Here is a 27,768-nt window from a genome sequence, read left to right on the forward strand (position 1 = left end):
AAGGCAAATCCTCGATAAATTTACGGAGGTATAGAATAGGAATAGAAAAACAATTGAAATCGCTCGAAAGAGGAAAGGTCGCTGGACCTGATGGGATACCAGTTCGATTTTACACAGAGTACGCGAAGGAACTATAGTCCTGTATCTCTGCCGGCCGGAGTGGCCGAGCGGTTCTAGGCGCTACAGTATGGAACCGCGCGATCGCTACGGTCGCAGGTTCGAATCCTGCCTCGGTGTCCTTAGGTTAGTTAGGTTTAAGTAGTTATAACTTCTAGGGGACTGATGACCTAAGATGTTAAGTCCCATATTGCTCAGAGCCATTTTGAACCTATATCTCTGACGTCGGTCAGTTGTAGAATTTTGGAACACGTATTATGTTCGAGTATAATGACTTTTCTGGAGACTAGAAATCTACTCTGTAGGAATCAGCATGGGTTTCGAAAAAGACGATCGTGTGAAACCCAGCTCGCCCTATTCGTCCTCGAGACTCAGAGGGCCATAGACACGGGTTCTCAGGTAGTTCCCGTGTTTCTTGACTTCCGCAAGGCGTTTGATACAGTTCCCCACAGTCGTTCAATGAACAAAGTAAGAGCATATGGGCTATGAGACCAATTGGGTGATTGAACTGAAGAGTTCCTAGATAACAGAACGCAGCATATCATTCTCAATGGAGAGAAATCTTCCGAAGTAAGAGTGATTTCTGGTGTGCCTCAGGGGAGTGTCGTAGGACCGTTGCTATTCACAATATACATAAATGACCTTGTGGATAACATCGGAAGATCACTGAGGCTTTTTGTGGATGATGCTGTAGTGTATCGAGAGGTTGTAACAATGGAAAATTGTACTGAAATACAGGAGGATCTGCAACGAATTGACGCATGGCGCAGGGAATGGCAATTGAATCTCAATGTAGACAAGTGTAATGTGCTGCGAATACATAGAAAGAAAGATCCTTTATCATTTAACTACAATATAGTAGGTCAGCAACTGGAAGTAGTTAATTCCATAAATTATCTGGGAGTAGGCATTAGGAGTGATTTAAAATGGAATGATCATATAAAGTTGGTCGTCGGTAAAGCAGATGCCAGACTGAGATTAATTGGAAGAATCCTAAGGAAATGCAATCCGAAAACAAAGGAAGTAGGTTACAGTACACTGCTTCAATACTGCTCACTGGTATGGGATCCGTACCAGATAGGGTTGATAGAAGAGATAGAGAAGATCCAACGGAGAGCAGCGCGCTTCTTTACAGGATCATTTAGTAATCGCAAAAGCGTTACGGAGATGATAGATAAACTCCAGTGGAAGACTCTGCAAGAGAGACGCTCAGTAGCTCGGTACGGGCTTTTGTTGAAGTTTCGAGAACATACCTTCACCGAGGAGTCAAGCAGTATATTGCTTCCTCCTACGTGTATCTTGCGAAGAGACCATGAGGATAAAATCAGAGAGATTAGAGTCCACACAGAGGGATACCGACAATCTTTCTTTCCACGAACAATACGAGACTGGAATAGAAGGGAGAACCGACAGAGGTACTCAAAGTACCCTCCACTACACACCGTCAGGTGGCTTGCGGAGTATGGATGTAGATGTATGTAGATGTAGATGTAGGTATATGACGCCAAATATAAACGCACAGCTCACGTAATTCACGTAAATTACCGGGCAGTGGTTTGTGTAAATGCAGCTGGCGCCAGATAGCGTTCCACATGTTTCCCATTGGATTCATATCCAACGAATTCCGTGGCCAAGACATCAACGTGAATTCAGTATCACGGTCTTCAAATCGTTTTAGCACGATTCTGCCGTTGTGACACTTCAATAGACATTATTAAGCTACAACGACTTTTCTCCTCTGTCCATAATTAAGATAGCACACTCTGAAGTTGTATGTTCATTATTGACAGGGCAGTACTGTCAAAAATTGTAATTACTCTGCAAGTATTATTTCAAACATTTCGACTGTAGCACACTTATTTATAAAATTCGTTTTCCTACTTACTATCGTCTTCCGCTGCGGTATCGTAGTCTTATGATTAGCAAGAGACTACTATCAGTTTTTTTCCTTTCCGTTTATCATTTACCGCTGTCTTCCGATAAGTTTCTGTGTAAACTATTTCTCAAATCGATAGCAGCCACTGCTTTCCCGAATATTTTTTGCGAACATTTATACGTCCGCGTGGAAGCAAAAGGAAAACTAATTCCAGTTGTCATGTATCTTTGATACTACACGAGTAAGACGTTTGTTTTATTTGGCCTCCAGAGTTTGTACTGTATTTAAACATTGAGAACAGGTGTTTGCTTAGAATACATAATAGTACAGAGAAAGTATATAAATGCATATTTTACGGAACTGAAGGCTCAAGCCGTCCATTTTTTTCACGACAAATGCTTCATAAATAGAATGATACGTAAACTAGACATACACTTAGTTGGCAAAAGTCATGGGATACCTCCTAATATGATGAAACTCGACGGGGTATGGACTCAACAAGTCGCTGTAAGTCCCCTGCAACAATATCGATCCATGCTGTCTCTATAGCCGTCCATAATTGCGAAAGTGTTGCCATGAAGGATTTTGTGCACGACCTGACTTCTCTATTACATCCGATAAATGTTCGATGGGTTTCATGTCGGAGATCTGGGTAGCAAAATCATTCGATCAAACTGTCCAGAATGTTCTTCAAACGAATCGAGACTAATTTTGGCCCGGTGACATGCCGCATAGTCATTCATAAAAATTTCATCGCTGTTTGCGGACATGAAGTCCATGAATGGCTGCAAATGGTCTCTTAAGTAGCAATAATCGGTTCAGTTGGACGACAGTCCATTCCATCAAAATACAACCTACACCGTTATGGAGCCACCACTAGCTTGCCGATCGGAGTGGCCGAGCGGTTCTAGGCGCTTCAGTCTGGAACCGCGCGATCGCTACGGTCGCAGGTTCGAATCCTGCCTCGGGCATGGATGTGTGTGATGTCCTTAGGTTAGTTAGGTTTAAGTAGTTCTAAGTTCTAGGGGACTGATGACCTCAGCTGTTAAGTCCCATAGTGCTCAGAGCCATTTGAACCATTTTTGAACCAGCTTACGCAGTGCCATGTTCACAACTTGCGTCCAGGGCTTCGTAGGGTCTGCACCACACTCGAATTCTACCATTGGCTCTTACCAACTGAAATCGGGACTCGTCTGACTAGGCCACAGGTTTACAGTCGTTCAGGCTCCAACCTACATGGACACAAGCCCAGGACAGGAGCTGCAGGCAATGTCGTACTGTTAGCTAAGGCATTCACGTTGGTCGTCTGCTGCCATAGCCAGTTAACGCCAAATTTCGACGCAGTGTCCAAACGGATACGTTATTTCACGCAGTATTGCTTATCTGTTGGCACTGACAACTTTACGCAAACTCCGCTGCTCTCTATCGTTAAGTGAAGGCAGTCGGCCACTGCCTTGTACGTGGTGAGAGGTAACGTCTGAAAACTGGTATTCTCGGCACAGTCTTGACACCAGAGCTCTCAGATTATTGAATTCCCTAACGATTTCCGAAACGGAATGTCCCATGCTTGCAGCTTCAACTGCCATTCCGGGTTAAGAGTCTTATAATTCACGTCTTACGGCCATAATAACGTCAGACACCTTTTCACATGAATCATCTGAGTACAAATGTTAGCTCCAACATTCCACTGCCCTTTTATACCTCGTGTACGCGATACTACCGCCATCTATAAATTTGCATATTGCTATCCCATGAGTTTTGTCACCTCAGTGTGTTTATATTATCAATCCACTCTACTTCTTAAATTTAATAATAAGACACACAGATAAATGAAAATATGAGTCTTACAGACTTTTGCCTACACTCTTAAGAAAATTGACTTTATACAGGCAAATGTCTTTAGAAAGCAAAAGAGAAAACACTGACTGAGGAATACGACAGCTCACACTCATCAAAGTCTTCAGAAATTCCGAGCGTTTACTGTCAAATTTGGACACGAAAAGATGTGGTTTCATCAATTTCTGACTCAGAATCACACGCACTTGTAGGAATATTGTAAATGTTGATTCTGTTCAAACGTACATGAAGCGAGGCATGTTTAAAGCAGAGTGGATGATGGTGGAAATCGTAGATCAGTCCAAATGCGTCCCCGTTAACCATGGCCTTGTATGAATTTGTGGTTGTAATGGCGCATGATATCCATCCTTCGTTTGTTGGGACACATTCCTCATCTCCTTCCATTGTTGTTTCCAGTTGCTCTTGAATTCAAGTGAGAAGTCCGTCAGGGGGGGACCAGTTTCATGCGCAGCACGACCCACGTCCTCAACCTTACCAGTTGTTATATGTGGGACCACTGGTTTATGAAACAGATATTCCTGACACTGGGCGCTTGATCGTCGTCTCGCGGAGGCCTGGGAAACCGTTCAAGACCGGTTGTGGTCCCCTGAAAGTCTGTTACAATCCAAGATCCGACGAGTGAACTCATGTGTGCAAGTGCATTGGGTATACTTCACTCTTTTTTTTAATTTATGACTTGTAAGCGTTATCAATAACTCAAAAAATAGGAATTTCGACTCTTTTTCCCTTTTTTCTTATAGTGATGGGAAGAATACATCCCAAAACCTTAAAAAAATTTTACGTGTCTTCCATAAACTGCAAATGCAATTCGCAGTGAAATGTGAACTCTCTAATCAGTTATACACTAACGTTAGACGCAGTTACAGGTTAGTTTTGCGCAGTTATCACTTACATCAAATTTTGTGAATGAGTCTGCTACGAGGCAAGGTTAGCATACAGGACTCACATTCGTGAGGGTGGTAGTTCAAATCTGCGTCCATGCATCGAGATGTAGATGCTCCTGACTTCCCTAAGTCGCTTAAGGCGAATGCTGGTACGTTTCTCCCGAAAAGGAACAACCAGTTTTATTCGCCAGCCCTTCGCAGTGCGAACTTGTGCTTTATCCCTAACGACCTTGTCGTCGAAGAGACGTTAAACCCTAATCTTATTTCCTTACTTCTTTCCCAGCCTGACAGAAAATGAAAATGTGGTCTTTCTTTTCGAAAAACTCAAAAATAAACTATTTCTGTCAACGAAAGTCAACACATTTAACAGGGAAGACAAGATAAAATTAAAGTTACGCGAGTCGTCATTCAGAACCTTAGAAACCTAAATACTATGGAAACAACGTAAACTCCGAAAGACGTATGGTTAAAATTAGGTGTAATGGGAAATGTGAAAACGAGGAGGTGTGAAAATTTTATGGTTACTGTAAACACATAAGGTAAATACTGAATATGTGGGAGTAATTTTGATGTTCTTGACAACAACACTGAGATCTCCTTCAGAACGCAAGTTTATTCAGAAGGTAAATGTCCCTTCTCTGTCATAAATACTAGGCGTTACGAACGAAACCAAAGGTGGAAATAAGGAATGCAGAAAATGCTTTCCTGCCCTATATGGGACGCCTATAGGACGGATCACAGCGAGCAAAAAGTGAAAGTGATTTTTCGCCTTCTACCGACGGCTCCAGCACTTTTGGGTTCTGATAAAGATAATTTGATGTTGTGAAAGGCTGGAGTTTACAAGATCCCCTACGACTGTGGCCTTTCATACTTTGGGCGGACGACTCTCCTTGAGAGATGTACTGAACGCCGTAGGTACACCCGGCTCATGCAGCTCAATAAATCGTCTTTTTCAGACCTCCCTAATGCGTACATAAATGTCGAAATTATAACTTCCACTTCATATTTTTGGGACTCGGTAGTGAAAGAAGCAGTTCAATTTCATTCGGTGAAGAACTTGATTAACAGAGATAGCGGTTTCAGCATGAACAAGTCATGGAATCCGGCACTTTCTTTAATAAACTCTGAAAGATGTTGTCACAGTGCAGCTCACAATCATAAATCGACTTCCCAGCGTGGGCCGAGCGTCTAGTAACAGACGTGGTTCATGCATATGTGTACTTCTCCACCACCGACCAACGTGTCCGCAGCTCGTGGTCGTGCGGTAGCGTTCTCGCTTACCACGCCCGGGTTCCCGGGTTCGATTCCCGGCGGGGTGAGGGATTTTCTCTGCCTCGTGATGACTGGGTGTTTTGTGCTGTCCTTAGGTTAGTTAGGTTTAAGTAGTTCTTAGTTCTAGGGGACTGATGACCATAGATGTTAAGTCCCATAGTGCTCAGAGCCATTTTGAACCAACGTGTCCGGCGCCTGTGTGTCTGTGGCCGCATGCACAGTAGCGCGATCGACGGGTTTAAAATGACGGAATGAGTGCTGCAGAGTCAGTCTTTCGGCTTATCCTGAAGATGACTGAATGGTATATGCCAGAAATATTAGGAAAAAGAAGTGTAATTCATTCGACAGCACGTCCGAACTTTAGTGGAGCAGTGACTACGCTGCGCAAACATGAAGATGTACAAGTACTGGGATTGCTTTGTTCTTGAGACCCTTCAGTTTAAGCATGCTTGAAAACTTTGGAACAATCCGTAGTGAAGTCTTAATTTCAAGTATCTACTGTCCAGTCACAATAATGCGACCACCTGTCAAAAGCCTGAATAACCAACTTTTACAGCGACAACCGCTAAGGGACGTGCAGGAAGAGTGTCAATGAGACTCTGGAAGGAACCAACAGGGAGATAGAGCCATGCGCTAGGTTTCTCGGTTGAAGATCCATGGGGCGGATAGCCCGATCAAGGTTGTCCTACAGATTCTCGATTGGGTTTAAATCCGGGGAGTTGCGTCAACAGAGAAGTACGGTAAACTCATCCTGGTGTCTTCGAACCACGCACGTTTACTGCGAGCTGTGTGACATGCTGCATTGTCTTGTTGGTAGACGCCGTCGTGCCGAGGAAAACCACACTACATGTGGGGGTGGACATGGTACCCAAGGATAGATGCATACTTGCATTGATCTGTTGTGCCTTTCAGAATCTCATGATCACCAAGGAAATGACACGAAAACATTCCCCTGACCACAAGGCATGCAGGCTGTCTACTTTCAGACGTTTCACGTGGTACACGCCAACGGCCTTCTCTGATGGATCATAAAACGCGATTCATCTGAAAAAGCCACTCAGTGGACGTGAAGTTGCGGTGTTGGCGTGCAGATTCCATCCTTCGTCAACAGTGAACAGCAATCATCTTGGGTGCATCAACCGGACGCCTACTGTAGAGGTCCATAGACAGCAAAGTTCGTTGAGCGGTTGTTGAGCAGTCACTGTTGGTAGTCCCTTGGTTCATCTGGGCGATCAGTACACATCTCCGCATCGATCGTTCACCTCCTGTCGTCTATGGTCCGTGTTGCACAGTTTCCTCTGCGCCGGTAATGGATTGCGACGCCTTGCTATGCACGGGATACTTTAGCGACGGCGGTTTACAAACTTAGCCGTTTCGGAAATGTTTCCACCACTGGCCCAAAAGCTAATTATCACGCCATTTTGGACGCCGGATAAATCGCTGTTTCCGCATTATGACAACGACTGAGCTGTTTTCCACGCACTCTCCCCTCCCCCCCCCCCCCCTTACCGTGTGTGCGTGGTTACTGCACTTTGACACCGATCATAAGCGGTGGTCACATTAATGTGACTGGACCATGTATTTGAGCAATGTTTCTCTCACAACTGCAAAATATCTGCGATAAATAGGCGTCAATGAGTGCTACAACATCAGAAGACTCACGCACAAACGTTAGTCTACAACCTCTGCCTGTAGGTGGTTAAATGCAATTATTGCGTCAGTTACCATTTATATTACACAGTTAGCCTATAATACGAGAATTCTTTCAGCAAATAGAAAAATTGTCTTTCAAAACATATCGCTGTTTTTCCATTCAGTGACCATGTTACTGCAATCATTGTCATAAGCACATGACTAAAACTGGCTGTCTGCGTTCACAGGACCTGCAGGAATTTCTCGACGGTGCGAAAGACGGAGCAATACTCTTCAGCATGGGATCGAACCTGAAAAGTGCTGATCTTCCTGAAGACAAGAGACTGGCTATTGTGGAGGCATTCTCGAAGCTCAAGCAACGTGTTCTCTTCAAATGGGAGGCAGAAACGTTCCCAGGAAAACCGGATAACCTGAAACTTGGGAAGTGGCTGCCTCAGTCTGACATACTGGGTAAGTTTCTCTCGGATTTATTTTTTAAAATGTTGCTTGCCTGCATGTGGATCTCTGAGCAACCAACCACGTAGCAGTAACAGAGCATATGTTATGTATACAGGAAACGTTTTGCAAATCCATACAAGCAAATCTCAAGAAGCACAAGCCCTCTATGGATTAACGGGGCAAAGCCGATTCCGCTAAACAATTTAAATGTCTGTCTAATGTTTTCATTACCTGTCCATGCTGGATGTCAAAGGGAGGCAATACTTGAGACAATTTCGTGGTCTTTTTTCACGTGTTATTCAATCTGCATATTGAACAACCTGTAGAAGAAATCAAAGAAAAATTAAGAAAGGTGATTAACGTTCAAGGAGAAAAAATTGAGGGGTTTAAGGTTTGCCGATAACACTGCAATTTTAACAGAAAGAACAAAGGACTTGGAAGAAAATGAAGTGAACGGATGGACCCAGATGGTGCTCCTGACGTTGCAGAGGAAACGCCCTATTGCTTTCTCTAGTGAGATTCTCAAGTGGACTACTGCTACAATACATGGACCATGTAAAACTCCGTTGAAAATTTTCATGCACGTTACCTTAAGTGTCTTCATTCTCTAAATTTGTTCGGCTTCTCATTCAGGTCTACATCATACTCGTATAACGTATAAAAATCTAAAATTTTAGAATATTTTGTTTCATAATTCTGTTTTTAGGAAGAATTTTTGTTCTTACTGGTCAGTTTCCTTAAATACCGTTGCTGTTGTTTTGTCGGGAGATATTTCAATCTATGTTGGTTTTGTCACTTGTTTGAAATTAAAGTTGCATATTTTAGTTTATCTTCGCTATCCCGCATAATGAATAGCACACTGTATGGTATGCCGCGCGGTCTGAGGCGCGTTGTTGTAACGTTTCCCGTGGCTCCCCCCCCCCCCTGCCCCTCCCCCCACTCCACTCCCCGCTCCACCGGCCCAAGGAGGTTCGAGTTCTCCGGAATGGGTGTGTGTGTTGTCCTTAGCGTAAGTTAGGTTAAGCTACATTGGTGTACAAGCCCAGGGTCCGATGATCTCAGCAGCTTGATCCCATAGGGACTTACCACCACCACACTACATAGTACCTACTGAAATATTTTGTGTTAATTTTCTATTTTATCTGTAAAAACTGTTATTTCACCGGAGAGAAATCTTATAGCTCCTGTCAAGTGACTTCGGTACCCCAGTCCCCTATTACCATGTTCTAGTCATGTAGCAGAGTACCCACGTAGGTACCAAACACTTTTTCAAATCAGTAAAGAATACGTATTTAATTTTAGGATTCTCTGCTTTTTCTCTTGATTGCAAGGTGACATGCGCTAATGGCCTCCAGTTCCTAAAACCAGTTTAATCCTTACTGAAATGTCTGCTGTAGATTTTAATCTTTGATTTAAAATTCTTGTATCTGTTATGCAAGATGTTTCTAAACTTTTTATGCCTCTGTAATTGCCACACTTCCTAGAAAACAGAAACTGGTTTTACTTGGCGCCTTTCTTTGAGGATTTTATGATTGTTCCATTTCCCACCGACGTATTAATTTAATTTTGCTACTTTATTTCCTCCTCCTATTTATTGATCTTACGACCAAATTCTGTAGTTAAGCTCTTTATATATTTTATGTGAAACGCAGAGTATTTTATTAAAAATTAAAAACTAACTTTTCACATTTTTGTTTTTCCAATTGCAGCGCACAAGAACATAAAACTTTTCATAACTCACGGCGGTCTGCTGAGTACGCTCGAAGCTGTGTATCATGGGGTACCAGTCATCGGAATTCCTGTATTTGGTGATCAAGAACTCAACATGCTTCAAGCGGAGGCCAAGGGATATGGGCTAAGACTTCACTTCAACAATATCACGTCACACACATTGTTCTCGACAGTCACGGAGGTGCTCAATAATCCTCGGTAAGTGTGCTACATGGATAAAGCAGATACTGTGTAGTACATATGTTACCTGAATTTAAAGGGAGATGTGTTACTGTCGACGCCAAAATACAGCTGTATTTTATGCGATTCCAAACGACTGTAGGCATACTCATAATGTGGAAGGGAGAGTGAAAGAGTTGAAATACCAGGGTCATAAGGTCTAGCACTTCAGCCAAAGCTGACAAGCAACATGCATTCTCTCTACCTGCTTGATCTTACGAGCAAATAAGCTACCAATAGTTTAGCTACCTTTGAAATTATTTGTCTACTTTTATGGAAACCTGCTGTTTTAAATAACTGCTTCATTACGGCGACAAGCCGATCGCCTTTCAGTTTCTATGGACACGTTGCAGAAGATTCTGTTGGCTTTACTCCAAAATTTCTAGTCACTGTATACTTTATATCGAAGCTATAGCATTAATGAGCAGACCGTACTTGTTGTTGTTGTGGTCTTCAGTCCAGAGACTGGTTTGATGCAGCTCTCCATGCTACTCTATCCCGTGCAAGTTTCTTCATCTCCCAATACCTACTGCAACCTACATCCTTCTGAATCTGCTTAGTGTATTCATCTCTTGGTCTCCCTCTACGAATTTTACCCTCCACGCTGCCCTCCAATGCTAAATTTGTGATCCCTTGATGCCTCAGAACATGTCCTACCAACTGATCCCTTCTTCTAGTCAAGTTGTGCCACAAACTTCTCTTCCCCCATTTCTATTCAATACCTCCTCATTAGTTATGTGATCTACCCATCTAATCTACAGCATTCTTCTGTAGCACCACATTTCGAAAGCTTCTATTCTCTTCTTGTCTAAACTATTTATCGTCCATGTTTCACTTCCATACATGGCCACACTCCATACAAATACTTTCAGAAACGACTTCCTGACACTTAAATCTATACTCGATGTTAACAAATTTCTCTTCTTCAGAAACGCTTTCCTTGCCATTGCCAGTCTACATTTTATATCCTCTCTACTTCGATCGTCATCGGGTATTTTACTCCCCATATAGCAAAACTCATTTACTACTTAAAGCGTCTCATTTCCTAATCTAATACCCTCAGCATCACCCGATTTAATTCGACTACATTCCATTATCCTCGTTTTGCTTTTGTTGATGTTCATCTTATATAAACCTTTCAAGACACTGTCCATTCCGTTCAGTTGCTCTTCCAGGTCCTTTGCTGTCTCTGACAGAATTACAATGTCATCGGCAAACCTCAAGATTTTTATTTCTTCTCCATGGATTTTAATCCCTACTCCGAATTTTTCTTTTGTCTCCTTTACTGTTTGCTCAATATACAGATTGAATAACGTCGGTGATAGACTACAACCATGTCTCACTCCCTTCACAACCAATGTTTCCCTTTGATGCCCCTCGACTCTTATAACTGCCATCTGGCTTCTGTAAAAATTGTAAATAGCCCTCCGCTCCCTGTATTTTACCCCTACCACCTTCAGAATTTGAAAGAGAGTATTCCAGTTGAAACGTCCCCTTTGAACAATTTATACACGACTGTGCTGAAACTGACATACAATATTTTTAGCGCAACGCAATCTGACTTTCAGAAATCCCTACAAAAGAATGGCCCTGACTAACATTAACCTATACCTTTCACAAATCACTTACCTCACCAAAAATCTTCGTTACTCGAACTACTGCAAAACAGCGAGCGCCACTACTGCCAGCTAAATAAAAGGATCAAACTATGGAAGGCACTAACTACTGATAGGAATAGTTAGCAAATGAAAGATTTTAATAGAGAACAAACACTGTATTTACCTTAATAGTCATATTATATATAGCAGTTCATGACAAATTACAAAACTCCGCCATCTCTCTCCCCACATCCACCACTGCTGGCGGCTCACCTCCAACTGCCCAACGCTACGCGCTGTTCACATCCAGCTGCCGCTGCCCAACACTACAATGGCAGACAACAATGCAAACTAGACACAGACTGCACACAGCACAGCCAGTGATTTTTATACCGAACGCTACGTAACGTTGCCAATAAGAAAACATAAACAGCCTACTTACATAGCCCCCATGCTGCCCACAAAAAATTTTACAAATTGTCTTGGGCAGTGGCCAATACAGATTTGAAAAAGTTTTTTCATAATTACAATAACAAAGAAATCAAAGGCACACACTTATTGATACAATGTTGGTCAAAAGCTAAAATTTTCTCACAGTCCATAAAGACAGTCCTGATCATTCATCACAGTAACATTGCAGTGTTTATCTCAAAGTCTGAGCAGTAAAAGAAAATGCACGTGGAAGTAGTGGATTTCCATGCAGTCTTGAAGAAGTAGTGTTGTCCTTCCAACAGAAAGACAGTGCCGACTCTTGACATGCTGACAGATAATGGGCCACAACAGAGCAAACCCACCGCAGAGTCAGTCGAAGTTTTGAAGAATATTGGTACGTAGGTCATCACAGAGTAGACCCACTGTAGTCCTGGTAGAGATTACGGTATTGGTGGGTCATCAAAGATGCAGACCCACTGTAGTCCTTGTAGAGATGGCCAGCAGCCATCTGTTGTGACTGTGCAGGTGCACAATCACCATCAAAGAGTCTTGTGGAGAATATAGCAAGTCCATAAACCACCACTTGTCCATTCACAAAAAATTTGTTTGAAATGTCCTTAGAACCAGCAATGCTGTTATCCAGTCCCTTGCTGAATTATTAACACACGTGCAAACACTATCAGTCCCTACTTCTCACATATTGTCCATATACTATGACCAACAGAAACGTGTGCAGTGAAATATAACTTAATTTGAAGAACTGATGTCTATACAATTATAAAGTTACAACATGAAAATAGAATTACAAAGGTACAAAATACATCATTAAAGAACATAACAGTACAGATAACATTTGTAGTAACACAGACTTTACAAAAGAATAGAAATAAACATATACATCAGTGTTACAGGAATTATGAAATAAGCAAATATATAAAATAATGAAAATAGTTTTCGAAACAATAATTTCACACATGAGCATTGAAACAAAACAGAATTAATAATGTCTATAAACATCTTTACAAAGAAAATAACACATTATTAATGCAAATTATATTTGAGGATAACAGTATTCCTCATCATAGTGAATGTAGCTTAGTACTAGAAAAATTCTACAACGTAAGTCTTATCAGATAAACACATAAAGACGGGAAGTACACAAATACACAAGGGTACACAAACATATAGGGGGATGACACAAAAGGAAAGGACAGGGTTTGTTTTACTGCAGTATTTTGCATGGAGATCTCCCTTTGTTCATCATTATTCCCAAAAGTACTATCTAAGCCTGCTTTCTGTATTCTGTTCACATCCTCTTTCAAAATAGTTTTTCTCCACTGTACACTACTTTTTTTTTTGGCCAAACCATTTTCTTATATCTTCTCAATGCATTTCTTCCAATTCATCATAGTTAGTTTCTTATATAGTCTACCCCCTCTTAAGCTAACTTAAATCTACTGAGCTCAGATGCTAAACTAAGGGACGAGGCAATGCAGCAGCACAAAACAAGTAACACAAACGTCAATGACAAAAAATTCAAACTGGCAAAGCAATTGCAACATTACAACTAATATAAGGCACTGTGCAGCAAACAAGAAAAATAAATGCGTAGTAAACTGGCTTAACAGCGTAATACAAAGTCAAATTCAGTAACATTATGCATGGCAAGCAGCAGCAGCAAATGCTATAAACCTAAACATGACAAAGCTCAAGCAGAAAAAATAGTACACTAAAGACAACAACACAGATAAGGGAAATGTCTGTTCACATCTTAATATCTATGTCATTAAAGTGGTGCACCACAAAACTAATTCTGCAAAAGATATTACCAAGTAGTTGAAAAGAAAATTATGAATGCAGTTACTGTGAAGGTAAATGTATTTTTGTGCTCCCTCATTTTTTTGAAAAAAATTATTATTTACTCGATCTGTAGACAGAAAATATTTATATTAGTATATCTATAAAATTTTATTTTAACCAATGCTGCAGTGCAGCTAGAAACTAGATATTAAACACAATGAGCAATTATGTACAAAGTAAAGCATAAGAACATCGTTCAATAGCCATGTGGCTTTTCATAAGTAATAAAAAAATCTCTCATCTAGAAAGACAGTAGTCATAATCAGGTGTGTAGACAAACTATTTCTTGTCATTTCATTAGGCATTTCAGTAAATATCAGAAAGTACGATATGTTTCTAAGTAATGAGCGTGTCGTATTTGCGATGCTTTCTACAAAGGAATGTCAGAAGCGAGGTTAATGGCCTCTTTTTTTCTCCACCTAATGGCTTTTTCTCCAGGCGGCTGGCCCAGCTGGGCGCCACAACGCATTACATCAAGGTCACTTGGCTTTCTTACCGAAATATTTACGACAGCAGTTTCCGCTACAGTGACAGTCACGTATAAAAAATTTTACAGATCGAAAGTTTGCGTTACAAATGTGTAGAAACAAAATCCTGTAAATATAACAGTGTCCAAAAAATTTTCGCCAGCATTGTGATACATTCATGCATATACACACATTTCATAATTCTTAAAGTACGATTCTTGGTTTCCAACAACCTTTTTCACAAACCAGAGTCCCTAACCACTATTCATTACTCCTTACCTTATTACACATATATATATACATATTCATCAACACGTCTTCAATATTTCATCATAATAACTACATAGCATAATCAGATTCCTCATATAGCATCATCTCATTGATCATAAACATACCTCAAAAGTATAATACACATTGTCATCGTAATAATAACATCATAACACCTCAGTCAAATCTCAAAATCGTCGTAGCTTCCTCCAATAGTGTCAAAACCTAAAAAAATTCTCTGCTCATGTCAAAAGTGCCATCTGCCTCAAACGCACTTTAAAAATCATGATCCCATACCAAATACATCATTCAAAGCTCTCATAGTATCACAATGGTTCCGAAAAAATATGAACAGTTCACAAAGTACAGACAAAATACAATTTCATAAGTGTGAAGTTATCCAACTGTGTAATTACCTAAACATCTGTCACTGATGTATTAAAATAAATGTTTGTCTCTCTCAGTTAAATGATCAGATGTCTGTGTAATTTGTGTGTTAGAGAAATATGGTACCGATGTGTAAAGTTGTATAAGCAAATACCATATTAGCTAGGGCTCCTTGTGCTTGCCAAACACATGGTACACAAAGTAGGCGTGTACCCCCCCTGAGAATTAATGTAATTATACCCTCAGGTGTTACAGATTACAACAATTGAATGAAATGTATTACGGAAAACCTTTGTATTATTGTACTTCAAATATCTTCAAAAATAAATTATTTAAGTACAAAATTAATCACTCAAATACATGTCCTGTAGCGCTAAATGTGTGTCTTGCTGTATGATAATCGCTGTGGAAGTGTCGTAGTTATTGTCCTTCGAAAGCTAAGTTCTGCAGAAGCCAATGTACTTACCTCATGATAAACGAAAGTGAAATGCTTTGCATATAGATATCTTAGTTATTACGCTTATTGCCGTGATGAAGAAAGTACTGTGCTGTAACGTATTGTTGTGCTACAGAAAAGGCTGTCTCATTGTAGCTATACCACAAAAGTTACTACTAAAACATGTTTTACTTTCCAGAATAATTCAGAAAAACTGTGCAGATATAAAACAGAAACACTGCAAAAGCAACATTGTAAATTGTCACTCATTAGTAGCGTCGTGATAAAATCGTGTAGCTGTCACATAAACTAACCACTGTGTCATCTGGTATCTCACAGAAAGTACTTTAAGTCCAGAATGTATTTTCAAGTAAACCAAAATGTTGCATTAAAATCTCATTAGCAGTACTGGTAAATGTTCTAAGTATGTGAGCCTTATAGTCGTTACGTAATTGTGCAACTAACAAGCAAGAATGTACACACACAATAACACTGTGTCATCTGTTCGCAATAACAATGCATTCGTAATTTCTGTTTAAATAAGTTCTCTTGGTTCTTGACTGGATATTTAACTTCAAACATTGTTGCATGGTAACAGATTCTAAGTCTGACAAAGCATATTAGCAATGTAAAGTGAAAAGTTATATGCCAAAGACAAAATTAAAAAGCAGATTATCTTTCAATAAACGGTTTTACATGTGGAATGTGGTGTAAACCTTTGCTCTTCTCAGTACGCAGAGTTTCAGCTTGAATGCAATTATCATGCGGTATTCGTCCGTAAAGAATACTGGAATTTTGCTCAAGGTTAGCGTCAATGTTATTTTTCCCTGAGCCAGCGGGCGCAAGTGGCTGCCTGCGGTGCGAGTCATTGTCTGTTTCTTTGTTGGCGCGCGTCGTTATTGGGCTTTGGAGACCTAACTTCTACAAATTCACCATGACGAGAGGGCCCTGCCCTGTTTAAATCCCGCCAGTTCTGATGCAATTCAGGTCTGTCGTTACGATCACATCGTCTGTCGTCATGTCGGTAGTTCCTGTAGTTTCTTTCTTGTCGGTTAAGTGGTGGAGAATTTCTCCCTGAATCGTAACTGCGCGCTGGACTGTTGCGTCTAAAGTTATTCTGTCTCCCTTGATAATAATTATTTTGGTTCCCAAATTGTCTGTTTCTCTGATTGTATCTGTGATAGTCACTACCGCGGAGAGGTGATCTTTCCCTGTAATTATTACTGCTCTGCCAACGGTTATCATACGGGTGGTGTCTGTTTTGGTCACGATATGTGTTGTGAGAATAGCCTTGTCGTGCCCAGTTATTACTTCTTTCATCGCAGAATTGTGACAGATGTGACCTGTAATTGTTGTGCTCCTGTTTCCGCGTTCCCCGATTGTCAGTGTCAATTTCCAGTTCTTGTAACAGTCCCTCAAAAGCTTCAATGTCGTCTTTGCAACGTCCTGCTAAAATAATATGTCGTAAATGTACAGGCAATTTGAGTAAGCAAATGCGGATGAGTTCTGAGGGGCTGTATGGGTTTGAAAGATACTGATTCTTATGCAACATGTCTTCAAAATATTTGACAAGACTGGAAAATTCAGATTGTTCAAAGTGTTTCATCATCATGATGCTATGTTTTACTCGGTCTTGTGTAGCTTGGGACCAATATGCTGAGAGGAAGGCATGGTAAAATTCTCCTTCACTGTGACAATCGTGAATGACCGATCGCATTCTTACAGCTGGTTCATTCTCTAAGATGCTACACATAAATTCTAATCTGTGTTCTAACGACCAGTTGGGAGGAAAACAATGAGGGAATTGATGGAGCCATGCTTGTGGATGAATGTCGTTGCCAGAATTCTTAAATGTTTTAAATTTACGTGTAGTAATGAACAGCTTATAGTCAAAGTAATCATGTCAGCGAGTCGCATAGCGGTCATTGTTAGGTCGTGTCGGCTGTTCCATATCAAAATTCGGTCCACATTGCCAGTTTCTTTCATAACTTCCGAAATGCCCTGTGTTATTATTTTGCGTCTTTTCCGTATTTCTAAGTCCCTCTTCCCGTGTTGGAGTGCGAGTGTCCTCTGAAATATGTAATTCTTGTATTACCTGCGTCAACTGATCTTGTACTTCCCGGATTTCTCTTTTGTACTGTGTATTGATTTGATTTTGATTTTGTTTGAATTTTCTAATTTGTTCATACTCTTCTGTGTCAGTGAAGGCTACAGGTCTTTTGTCATTCAGATCATCATCTACCTTTGTAGATAAGTTAGTGACCTGATCCGAAAGTTCAACTACTTTCTCTGAAAATGTACTAATTTCCTCCATGTGTCTTTCTACTGTTTTTCTGAACCAAGTTTCAGAGTGTCCATTTGTGTTGAAATCGAATCTACTGTGTCCTTTAAGTTTTCCTGAGTTTTTGCAAGTTGCAAGTTGCGTAACCGAATCGGTAGATGCAACTGAGTCAATTTTAGGTTGCAAGGTCTCATGATTTTCATGAACAATAATTTGCAGTTCTTTTATGGCTGCTTCGTGATTCTGTAATGCATTTTCATGCCGCGAAAAAATAGACTGAAAATGCTCACAAATTTGTGTTTTTACGTCGTTACAGACTTTTTGACATTTCGATTCGATTTTATGTAACTCAGTAGTCAAATCTTCACGTGTTTGTTCAAGTGTGGTGTGAAGATTTTGTTCCATTGCGTCTAATTTTTTTAAGATTTTGTTCGACTGTGTCTAACTTTTTAAGATTTTGTTCCACTGTGTCTAACTTTTGAAGCTCATGCTGTGTTTGTCTCTGATTCTGTTCCATCGTGTCTAACTTTTGAAGATTTTGTTCCATTGTGTCTAACTTTTGCTGTGTTTGTCTCTGATTTTGTTCCATTTGTTGCATTAATTGTAATAACAATGCACTGGTGTCTGAAACATATTCCTCAGTGCTTTTCGGCAGTGAATTTGCACCGGCAACATTCACATCTTGACAAGTGGAAAATGTGTCTTGACTCATTTGAGAAAACGGTGAGGACGCAAAACCTGAATATACAGTATTTCCGAGATTGTTTCCTGTCATTTCGGATTCCTGAGGCGAGCTGTTGCCGACCGATCGATCGATAATGCTTCCCTGTTCACTAATTGTTTCACTGTGTACACCATTATTTGCAACCCGCTCCATTTCCCTATGCGCAATTACCAAATTACTACATTGAACATTAGTTAATTCATTACTCTGCGGCGCTAACACACTGCTTTCGTCTTCACTGTCATTTCTCAGTTTACTTTGGAGCCTAGTATTACGTTTTTCACACGCCATAATTGTCACAATATTTCACACGATAGCACAGAAAAGCACAATTTGAAGAGCAAAATAAAATAACATAGCAATAGAAATAATGTCTACTTATTTGCAAGCGCAGCTGCGAAATACTTGGTGCAAATCTACATGCATGCCACAACTGTTTTACTGTACAACAATGAAAAACTGCAACTACAAAGGAGATTTTCTCTACAATTACGCGCTAGCAATAAACAATAGCTACACTAATTACACAAACTACAAGAAAAAATCAGAAGATTCCAGTGAGGTATCCTCGGCTAAGGGTCGACATATGAAACGTCCCCTTTGAACAAGTTATACACGACTGTGCATAAACTGACATACAATATTTTTAGCGCAACGCAATCTGACTTTCAGAAATCCCTACAGAAGAATGGCCCTGACTAACATTAACCTATACCTTTCACAAATCACTTACCTCACCAAAAATCTTCGTTACTCGAACTACTGCAAAACAGCGAGCGCCACTGCTGCCAGCTAAATAAAAGATTCAAACTATGGAAGGCACTAACTACTGATAGGGATAGTTAGCAAATGAAAGATATTAATAGAGAACAAACAATGTATTTACCTTAATAGTCATAATATATATAGCAGTTCATGACAAATTACAAAACTCCGCCATCTCTCTCCCCACATCCACCACTGCTGGCGGCTCACCTCCAACTGCCCAACGCTACGCGCTGTTCACATCCAGCTGCCGCTGCCCAACACTACAATGGCAGACAACAATGCAAACTAGACACAGACTGCACACAGCACAGCCAGTGATTTTTTATACCGAGCGCTACGTAACGTTGCCAATAAGAAAACATAAACAGCCTACTTACACAGTCAACATTGTCAAAAGCTTTCTCTACGTCTACAAATGCCAGAAACGTAGGTTTGCCTTTCCTTAATCTATTTTCTAAGATAAGTCGTAGGGTCAGTATTGAATCACGTGTTCCAACATTTCTACGGAATCCAAACTGTTCTTGCCCGACGTCGGTTTCTACAAGTTTTTCGATTCGTCTGTAAAGAAATCGTGTTAGTATTTTGCAGCCGTGGCTTATTAAACTGATAGTTCGGTAATTTTCAGATCTGTCAACACATGCTTTCTTTGGGATTGGAATTATTATATTCTTCTTGCAGTCTGATGGTATTTCGCCTGTCTCGTACATCTTGCTCACCAGATGGTAGAGTTTTGTCAGGTTCAAATGGCTCTGAGCACTATGGGACTTAACTTCTCAGGTGATCAGTCTCCTAGAACTTAGAACTACTTAAACCTAACTAACCTAAGGACATCACACACATCCATGCCTGAGGCAGGATTCGAACCTGCGACCTTAGTGGTCGCGCAGTTCCAGACTATAGCGCCTAGAACCACTCGGCCACTCCGGCCAGCGCAGTTCTGGCTCTCCCAAGGCTGGCTCTCCCAAGGCTATCAGTAGTTCTAATGGAATGGTGTCTACTCCCGGGGCCTTGTTTCGGCTTAGGTCTTTCAGTGCTCTGTCAAACTCTTCACGCAGTATCATATCTGCCATTTCATCTTCATCTACATCCTCTTCCATTTCAATAATATTGTCCTCAAGTACATCACCGTACTTAGTGGTTATCATTTCTTTCGCAAGAATCCTGAAACACAAAACAAAAGATGTTCTTACGTAATTTGGGGAAACTAGCTTGGAATTTTGTTACATTGAGTGGTTCACCATGAAAAAAAAATCTGTTTTCGATTCTGCCCAATTTTAGCGAAGCTGAAAATCAGACTTGTGTGAATTGATGTATCGAAATGCTCAAAGAATATAACCGAGGAATCGCAAAATCCTAATACAACATCTTGTAACAGGGGATGAAAATTGCGAAATGTTCGCGCGAGATGGAAACTAAAGAAGCAGCCCAGTGTTTCAGTGTTCCAAGACGAACTGAAATAAAAAAAAGTCGTTCGTTCGCAATGCATTTCGAAGAAAATGATCGCTTGTTTCTTTGGTACCACTGGAAATACGACCATTTCAGTGAAGGGCATGTAATATTTATTTATATCTTTATTTATTTATACATCTAGTTCCGTAGGACCTAACTGAGGAGTTAATCTCAATGGTTATGGAACCAGTCAGCATACGAAATTACGTCTGAAAAAATGATAATAAATATAGGAGAATTTGCACAAATCCTACGCAAACGCCAAGTTGCTGAATATAGACTAGCATAGTCATGCAGGAATTTGATTAATGTTTTTTCGAAGAACTGTCTAACAGAATAGGAGAGAGCCTTGAAGATTTTCTTCAACATAGTATATATTCTTCAGAATTAATTTTATTGAGTTTACTGGTTTTCAGATTAGAAGGCCGTAATCAGACTTTAAACGTCTATCGTCGTTTAAAAAGTTACGATATTCGAAAAAAACTATGCAAAAGCTGTTAGTCGTCTAGAGTGAAGAACTAAGACACACAGTGAATGTCGTCTTTAACAGTGGAGCAGTAATGCAATCAAAAACGTAAAAAATTGATAGTAAATAAGTACACTGATCAGCTAGAACATTATGACCACCTATGCCTAACAGCTAGTATGGCCAACTTTGCTACGAGTAACAGTGGCGACTCGTCGTGACATGGAAGCTATGAGGCCTTGGTAAGTCACTGGAGGGAGTTGGCACCACATCTGCTCACTGAAGTCACCCATTTCCATGGGGGGGTGGGGAGGGGGGGAGGGCGATGAGCTCTGACTCCACGTTCAGTCACATTCCAGATGTTTCCGATCGGGTTAAGATCTGGCGAGTTAGGGGCACAGCACATAGACTGGAACTCACCACTGCGTTCATCGAACCATTCCATCACGTTCTGAAATGTGACACGCCGCATTATCTTGTTGAAAAATGCTACTGCCATTGGGAAACATGATCGTCATAACGGCGTCTACGTGGTGTGCAACAAGTGTACGATACTCCTTGGTCGCCATGGTGCCTTGCACGAGCTGGACCCAGAGATGCCAATATAAATGTTCCCCAAAGCACAATGGAGCCGCCCCCAGCTTGTCTCCGTCCCGCAGTACGACAAGGAGCTGTTCAACTGAAAGGCGACGGATTCGCGCCCTCCCATCGGCGTGATGGGGAAGGTATCGGGATTGATCAGACCATGAAACGCTCTGCCACTGCGTCGACGTCCAGTGCCGATGGTCACGTGCCCATTCCAGTCTTAGTTGTCGACGTCGTGTGTTAACATTGACCCACGCATGGTGCATGCGTGGGTCGTCGGCTGCGAAAGCACATTGTTAACAGTTTTCGGTGCACTGTGTGCTCAGACACGTACTCTGCCCATCATTAAAGCCTCATGTTAGTTCCTCCACAGTTCGCCACCTGTCCTGCTTTACCAGTCTGCCCAGCCTAGGATGTCCGACATCTGTAATGAGGGGTGGCCGCCTAACCCGTGAACGCGGTTTCACTTTGGTTTCCGAAATGTTCCTACCAAGCCTCCAGGTCATCACAATCTGTCGTCTGTCCAACTCAGCTATATCGCGCGCCTTCCCAATTCTACACGCGGACAGCACGCTCACTGATACTACATGCACCGTGTGTGTGTCTGGTTAGCACTCATTCCTCACCAGGTGAGGCTGCTATCGCCTGGACGAGTTTATAACGATAGAAGGTTGGTGATTATAATGTTATGGCTGATGAGTGTGTAATAAAAGCAAACAGGACAAATGTTAACACTTAACTTGAAAAAAGTTCCTATACAACAGTTTAAATGAAAAAAGTAATCCCAATAAAATGAAATTAGTAGTCGACAATACTACTAAAGGACAGCGTGAACAAGTATTATATAAAGAGCGATCAAAAAGTTTCCATTTGAGAATACTGCTGCAGCGTATAATCGTCGAAATGTAAGCAAGGGGTTAGCGTGACTTTCGAATGGAAACTTTTTGATCGTCCCTTATATATATGGAAAGCGAAACATGAACAGAGTAAAATATATAAATTACAGTTTTGACAACAGAATATATGGAGTATGAACGCAATCACAATGAAATAAATACAGGGGCGGAACAGAAAGGAACGGAGGGTATTGGAAGCACTCGAAAACTGTGTGGATTAAGTGAAATTTAGAAATAGGGAAGTATGGAGCTGTGTTTGATCATTTTATATTAAATCTGGACTGTTGGCTGGATATTTGTTTATTTCCAATACGTCCAATACGTTTGGTTTTCGGCCTCTATTTGCTAAGTGAAAGATATGGGAGTGTGACTCGAAGTTTTTGGCCTCATTCAGTACATGCTTAGCAAATGTGGAGTTATAATTCTGTAATGTCCAGTTCCTTTCATGTCCAAACAACCCAGCTGGCAGCTAGACATTACTTACTGAGGACTTTTTTACTACCTGTAAGAAGCTATCATTTTGTTTCCAGGCTATGTATCCTTGTAACTGATTCATTTAGAAATCAAGCATCGTTACACCTATACATCATACCTCAATTCATTAATGAACAATCCCACGCAAACAATAACTGTTTGCAACATAGCACGATGGTATAGGCGAAGTCGAGTCGAAAAAATTGGTACATACACTTATGGTCCGTCGAGCCGGTACACAGCCTCTAATTAGCTTACACAAGCGGCCTAAGCTTCAGCACATGCTTGCTGCGGGCGTTTTTGGCTAAAATCGTCTTTAAATATTAGAAACCCCTAGTTCTTGCACGTACTTGTACAATTGACGTTTTGTACGCTGTGCCTCAAATTTTTGTAATTTTAGCAGCATAGGATAAACAATCAAATCGTTTTGTTTGACTCGTCTTTTTACTACGAAGCTAATCCGCTTTTAAGGTTAAGTTTAGATGTAGTTGTCAACGTAATTAGTTTGTGCATAACGCTTAAAGGAGCCTTTTTTTCAGTTTCACGGAATAGTTTAAATTAATGATGTTAACGAAGTAAACGGTTTAGATAGATGTTGTAGGCCAATTTGAGGCTATTTTCCGGCTCGATAGAGCGCGGGTGTCTGATATCAGATTGTTTGTCTCAGTTTTCCCTACACAGGTATGGTACAATGTAAAATCTTACTGTTTAATGTAGTATCATTAATAGCGAAAACAAACACGGGTGAAAGTATGCGTTAATGGAAGCATTAAAGTTCCGGTCAATATGGATCTGCAAATAAACCATTTGCGAGATAATTTCGAATGTGCAGTTGTAAACCGCCACTGACTTCAATCTGAAATATTGTTCCAATTAGTAATAATTTGTTTGAAATGTAAACTTTTCGATTCTCATCTCGCTGAGTCATGTGTTTCCTTGACAAAAACTACAATACTGCTTCATCACGTCACATGTTGCAATTTACTGTGCACTCGTATGTCTTAAAGAAGATGTTTCAAGTCTCCTTCTCACATTTAAATACAGCACTGCACTCGTTCAAAAATGTGTGTGAATTCCTAAGAGACCAAACTGCTTAGGTCATCGGTCGCTAGACTTTCACAGTGCATAAACTAACTTATGCTAAGAACAACACACACACCCATGCCCGAGGGAGGACTCGAACCTCCGGCGGAAGGGGCAGCGTAGTCCATGACATGACACGTTAAACCGCGACGCCACTCAGCGCGGGGCACTGCTCTCTTCTCTGACGCGAGTGAGTTACCAATTCGGTCAAACACCTCCGGATCATCTCGTAACGACTGACAGTTGTGTACCATTCCCAGCCGCAGTTCCAACCGAATCAAGGAGAGTGCACCGTACTTTGCTTTTAAGATCACCCCAGTCAGAAAAATCGAAAGTTCGACGTCAGGTGATCGTATAGTATAAAATACAGATTGTACTCGACCTATCTGTATTGCACCGTATTGGCAAATTAGCCGCCATCTTACAACAACAGCAGCAAAATGTACTGGTATACTGTCATAGATTTATTACATGTTGCGCAATGGGATCATCCTCAAGCAGCCGAGGAAAGTATCTTCTACAATGCGTGACTGCAATAATCGAACAGAAAATGTGATATTATACACTGTTCGTCTTATCTAGTGTAAAATTTCTTTAATAAGTCGAAGTTAATCTTTAGAGAAAACTTGCACCCAAAGTGAAGATTCTACGTTGCTTAAAGAAAATGATGAATGCTAGTCAAAATTAAATATCACCAAACAGAACTATAATTCACAACACTCTATAAGATAAACTATATTTTCCCTTTCGATCTTTAGAAATGTACATAGAAATCAAGCTTATCGGCAGATTAAAACTGTCTGCCAGCCCTGTCGCGGTCAAGTGCTCTACCGACTTTTTTTTAGATGCAAGAATCTTTATTGAACAAACTAACAGTATATATATATATATATATATATATATATATATATATATATATTATTGGTATTTTGCCCTTAAAGAGCGCATTTGGACTAAACTACATGGCCAGTTCCTTTTGCTGCCTTCCTTGCTGCCCAAACTTCCCTCATTCGCTCGCTGTGTTTCTGTTTCCGGTCCTCTGTCCATGCTTCTTGTCGGCTTTGTGTCTTCGGCTTCATCTTGATTGCCTTTTTGGTTGCCCATATTTCTTTCATCTTCTGGCTGTGATCTTGCTTGCGTTCTTCGGTCCATTTTATGCCTGTTCGTTTGTCGCATTGTATCTCATGTAGTTTACTTTCGTATATGTTTATATATATATATATATATATATATATATATATATATATATATATATATATATATATAAAATGCAACAGTTCTTCAAGGTACAATTTAAACATATACTAATGATTTTTAGTTTAACAAAAATACTAGAAAAAATACTAAATACAACAAAATATAACACATTCTGTACTTTTTTTTCCATACATTAGAATGTGGATAAGGGTGTTTCATCATGTGACGGGTAGGAACGGCACACCCCAACTTTGAGGGGGTTCAAGGATGACGCTGCGGAGATAACCGGCAAAAGTTTGTCGGTAAGATGGTTTTCGGATGAGGGTGCTATGCGGGGTCACAACTTTGTACCAGAAATCGAGGACTGTATGCGGACCACTCTGAAAGAGGTATTCTAAAGCCTGTCCTCGAAACCAGATGAGTGTATGGAGCTTAGCAAGAGGGTAGTGATATGTTTGGGGCAACAACAAGAAATCTGGGGTTACCGTCGTTGGCGGGGCACGGAAGTAAAAGCCCACGATTCGTTGGATGAACAGCCAAACGTCTCATTTTAGGGGCCAAGTAAGACCGTGCTCATTGGTGTCTCCGAACTGACAGTGAGGGCAGAATGGGGAGGTGGCCAGTCCTATGCGATAAAGTCGACTATTAGTCGGGAATCGACTGAGCTATCCAAGCTTTACATCTGCCAGCACTCCGTTCGCAGGAGAGCTTCTGTAAAGTTTGGAAGGTAGGAGACGAGGTACTGGCAGAAGTAAAGCTGTGAGGACGGGGCGTGAATCGTGCTTGGGTAGCTCAGTAGGTAGAGCACTTACCCGCGAAAGGCAAAGGTCCCGAGTTCGAGTCTCGGTCCGGCACACAGCTTTAATCTGCCAGGAAGTTTCACCTCGCAAACAGTTTGTTTGAGGTCCTACATTTACCCTTATTATTTATTTGTACAGGAACGGGACTCTTGCGCTAATGTCAGTCTAGGCTTGATGCTAAAAGATGCAATGATAAGGATTGTGGCGCCGCTCCGAAGGAAAACTGCAGCCCTCAAGGGTCATGTGCCTGAGGGTTGAATCTCAAACTGGTGGCAGCTGTGGGGTTGCTGCTATGTAGCACACTGGACGGACCCCTAACAAGAATATCTGTGAATGCCAGACTATCTAATCCTACAAGAATTCCTACAAGATTATGGAGTTCTAAAAGGTTATTAATGATGTTTCCTATTGTATTCGGTGCAACCAGTTTCATAACCATATCATAGACAACGGGCACAGTTCGAGCATTAGACTCGTGTCAGATTCAAAGAAACGAATAAATTGAATGAACATTTACATAGCACGGAGTGAGGCTAGAGCACCTACTACAAAAGCGGGAAGTTCGTCTCAATACCCCAATAATTTATTTCGCAGCCTAGACACAGTAAGATCCAAACCTGCAAGGTAAAATGTATACAGACCGCAGAGGATCCTGAATTGAGTAGAATCAATGGTCGGAAGTGAACATTTCAGGCTGTATGGGATCTTGAATGAGCACTTTGCAGGACGCATATGTTTGTAAATTACTTATGTTACGTGAGAAACTGCCAGCCAAATCGGTGACGGTTGCGCTAACTTTAAAAAACAATGTACAATCGTATGTGATGTGATCACGCTGGTGTTTCCACTACTTGTGTTTCACGACTGATGATGCAAGATTAAGTAGTGTACATATAGTATTTATTCGATCATTCAAGCCAAGGAAAGCTGGACGAGATTCTCACCAAAGAATTACATCCACGGTAAAGTTTAAGGAAAATTGTGTTCGTTCCACTGTGAAAAGGTCTATCAAAAAACAGTTGTCAACTTGCCAGTGAATTGCACTCTTCAGTAAATTAATAATACGACTAGAACAGAGATTACACCAGTGTCATAGCCAACGTATGAAATCAATCGAGCCAAATGTTTCTGAATCTGTACAATTCTGTCAATCGATTAACAGCCAGTACTGCTGTGCTGAACTTCAGGAAGTTTTCATTGTCCATGAATGAGGCTCTTTCAAACGTGATGGTATTTTCTGCTACCCCACAGCAGGTCTGAAGAGATCAAATCCGTAAGTTATGGTCATCTCAAATCACCAGCAATAACAGTCTACAAACTAGTTGGCCGGAATTGTACAAGATCAACAAATGAGGTATCATTTGAATAATGCATGACCCTCAGTTTTCAGGAGACCATAGTTGATGGAAACTGACCAACCATTGTCCGGGTGAGAGTCTGGTTGGTGGTGTACCATCTCATTTAGATATTAATGTCCACGAACACTTCAGTTGCAAATAACATCATCGTTCTCTTGGAAGAGGACGTCCTGCCCAATTAATTAGTTGCATG

The 27,768-nt window shown here is 40.9% G+C and overlaps 1 protein-coding gene and 1 non-coding gene across 2 annotated transcripts in view; one reads left to right on the top strand and one right to left on the bottom strand.

Annotated features, from left to right (window-relative positions):
- Positions 1–27,768, top strand: part of LOC126418582 (UDP-glycosyltransferase UGT5-like) — a 139,922-nt gene that overhangs the window by 86,079 nt on the left and 26,075 nt on the right. Inside the window, exons 4-5 of the mRNA XM_050085401.1 lie at positions 7,887–8,109; positions 9,807–10,026. Coding sequence (XP_049941358.1) covers positions 7,887–8,109; positions 9,807–10,026 — 443 coding nt within the window. The remainder of the gene's footprint in view (positions 1–7,886; positions 8,110–9,806; positions 10,027–27,768) is intronic.
- On the bottom strand, positions 20,111–20,194 carry Trnas-gga (transfer RNA serine (anticodon GGA)). Its single transcript is given in 2 exon segments — positions 20,111–20,145; positions 20,155–20,194. It is a non-coding gene; the product is annotated as a tRNA-Ser (tRNA).

This window comes from Schistocerca serialis, chromosome 9 (genome assembly GCF_023864345.2).
Source record: "Schistocerca serialis cubense isolate TAMUIC-IGC-003099 chromosome 9, iqSchSeri2.2, whole genome shotgun sequence".
Lineage (NCBI taxonomy): Eukaryota > Metazoa > Arthropoda > Insecta > Orthoptera > Acrididae > Schistocerca > Schistocerca serialis.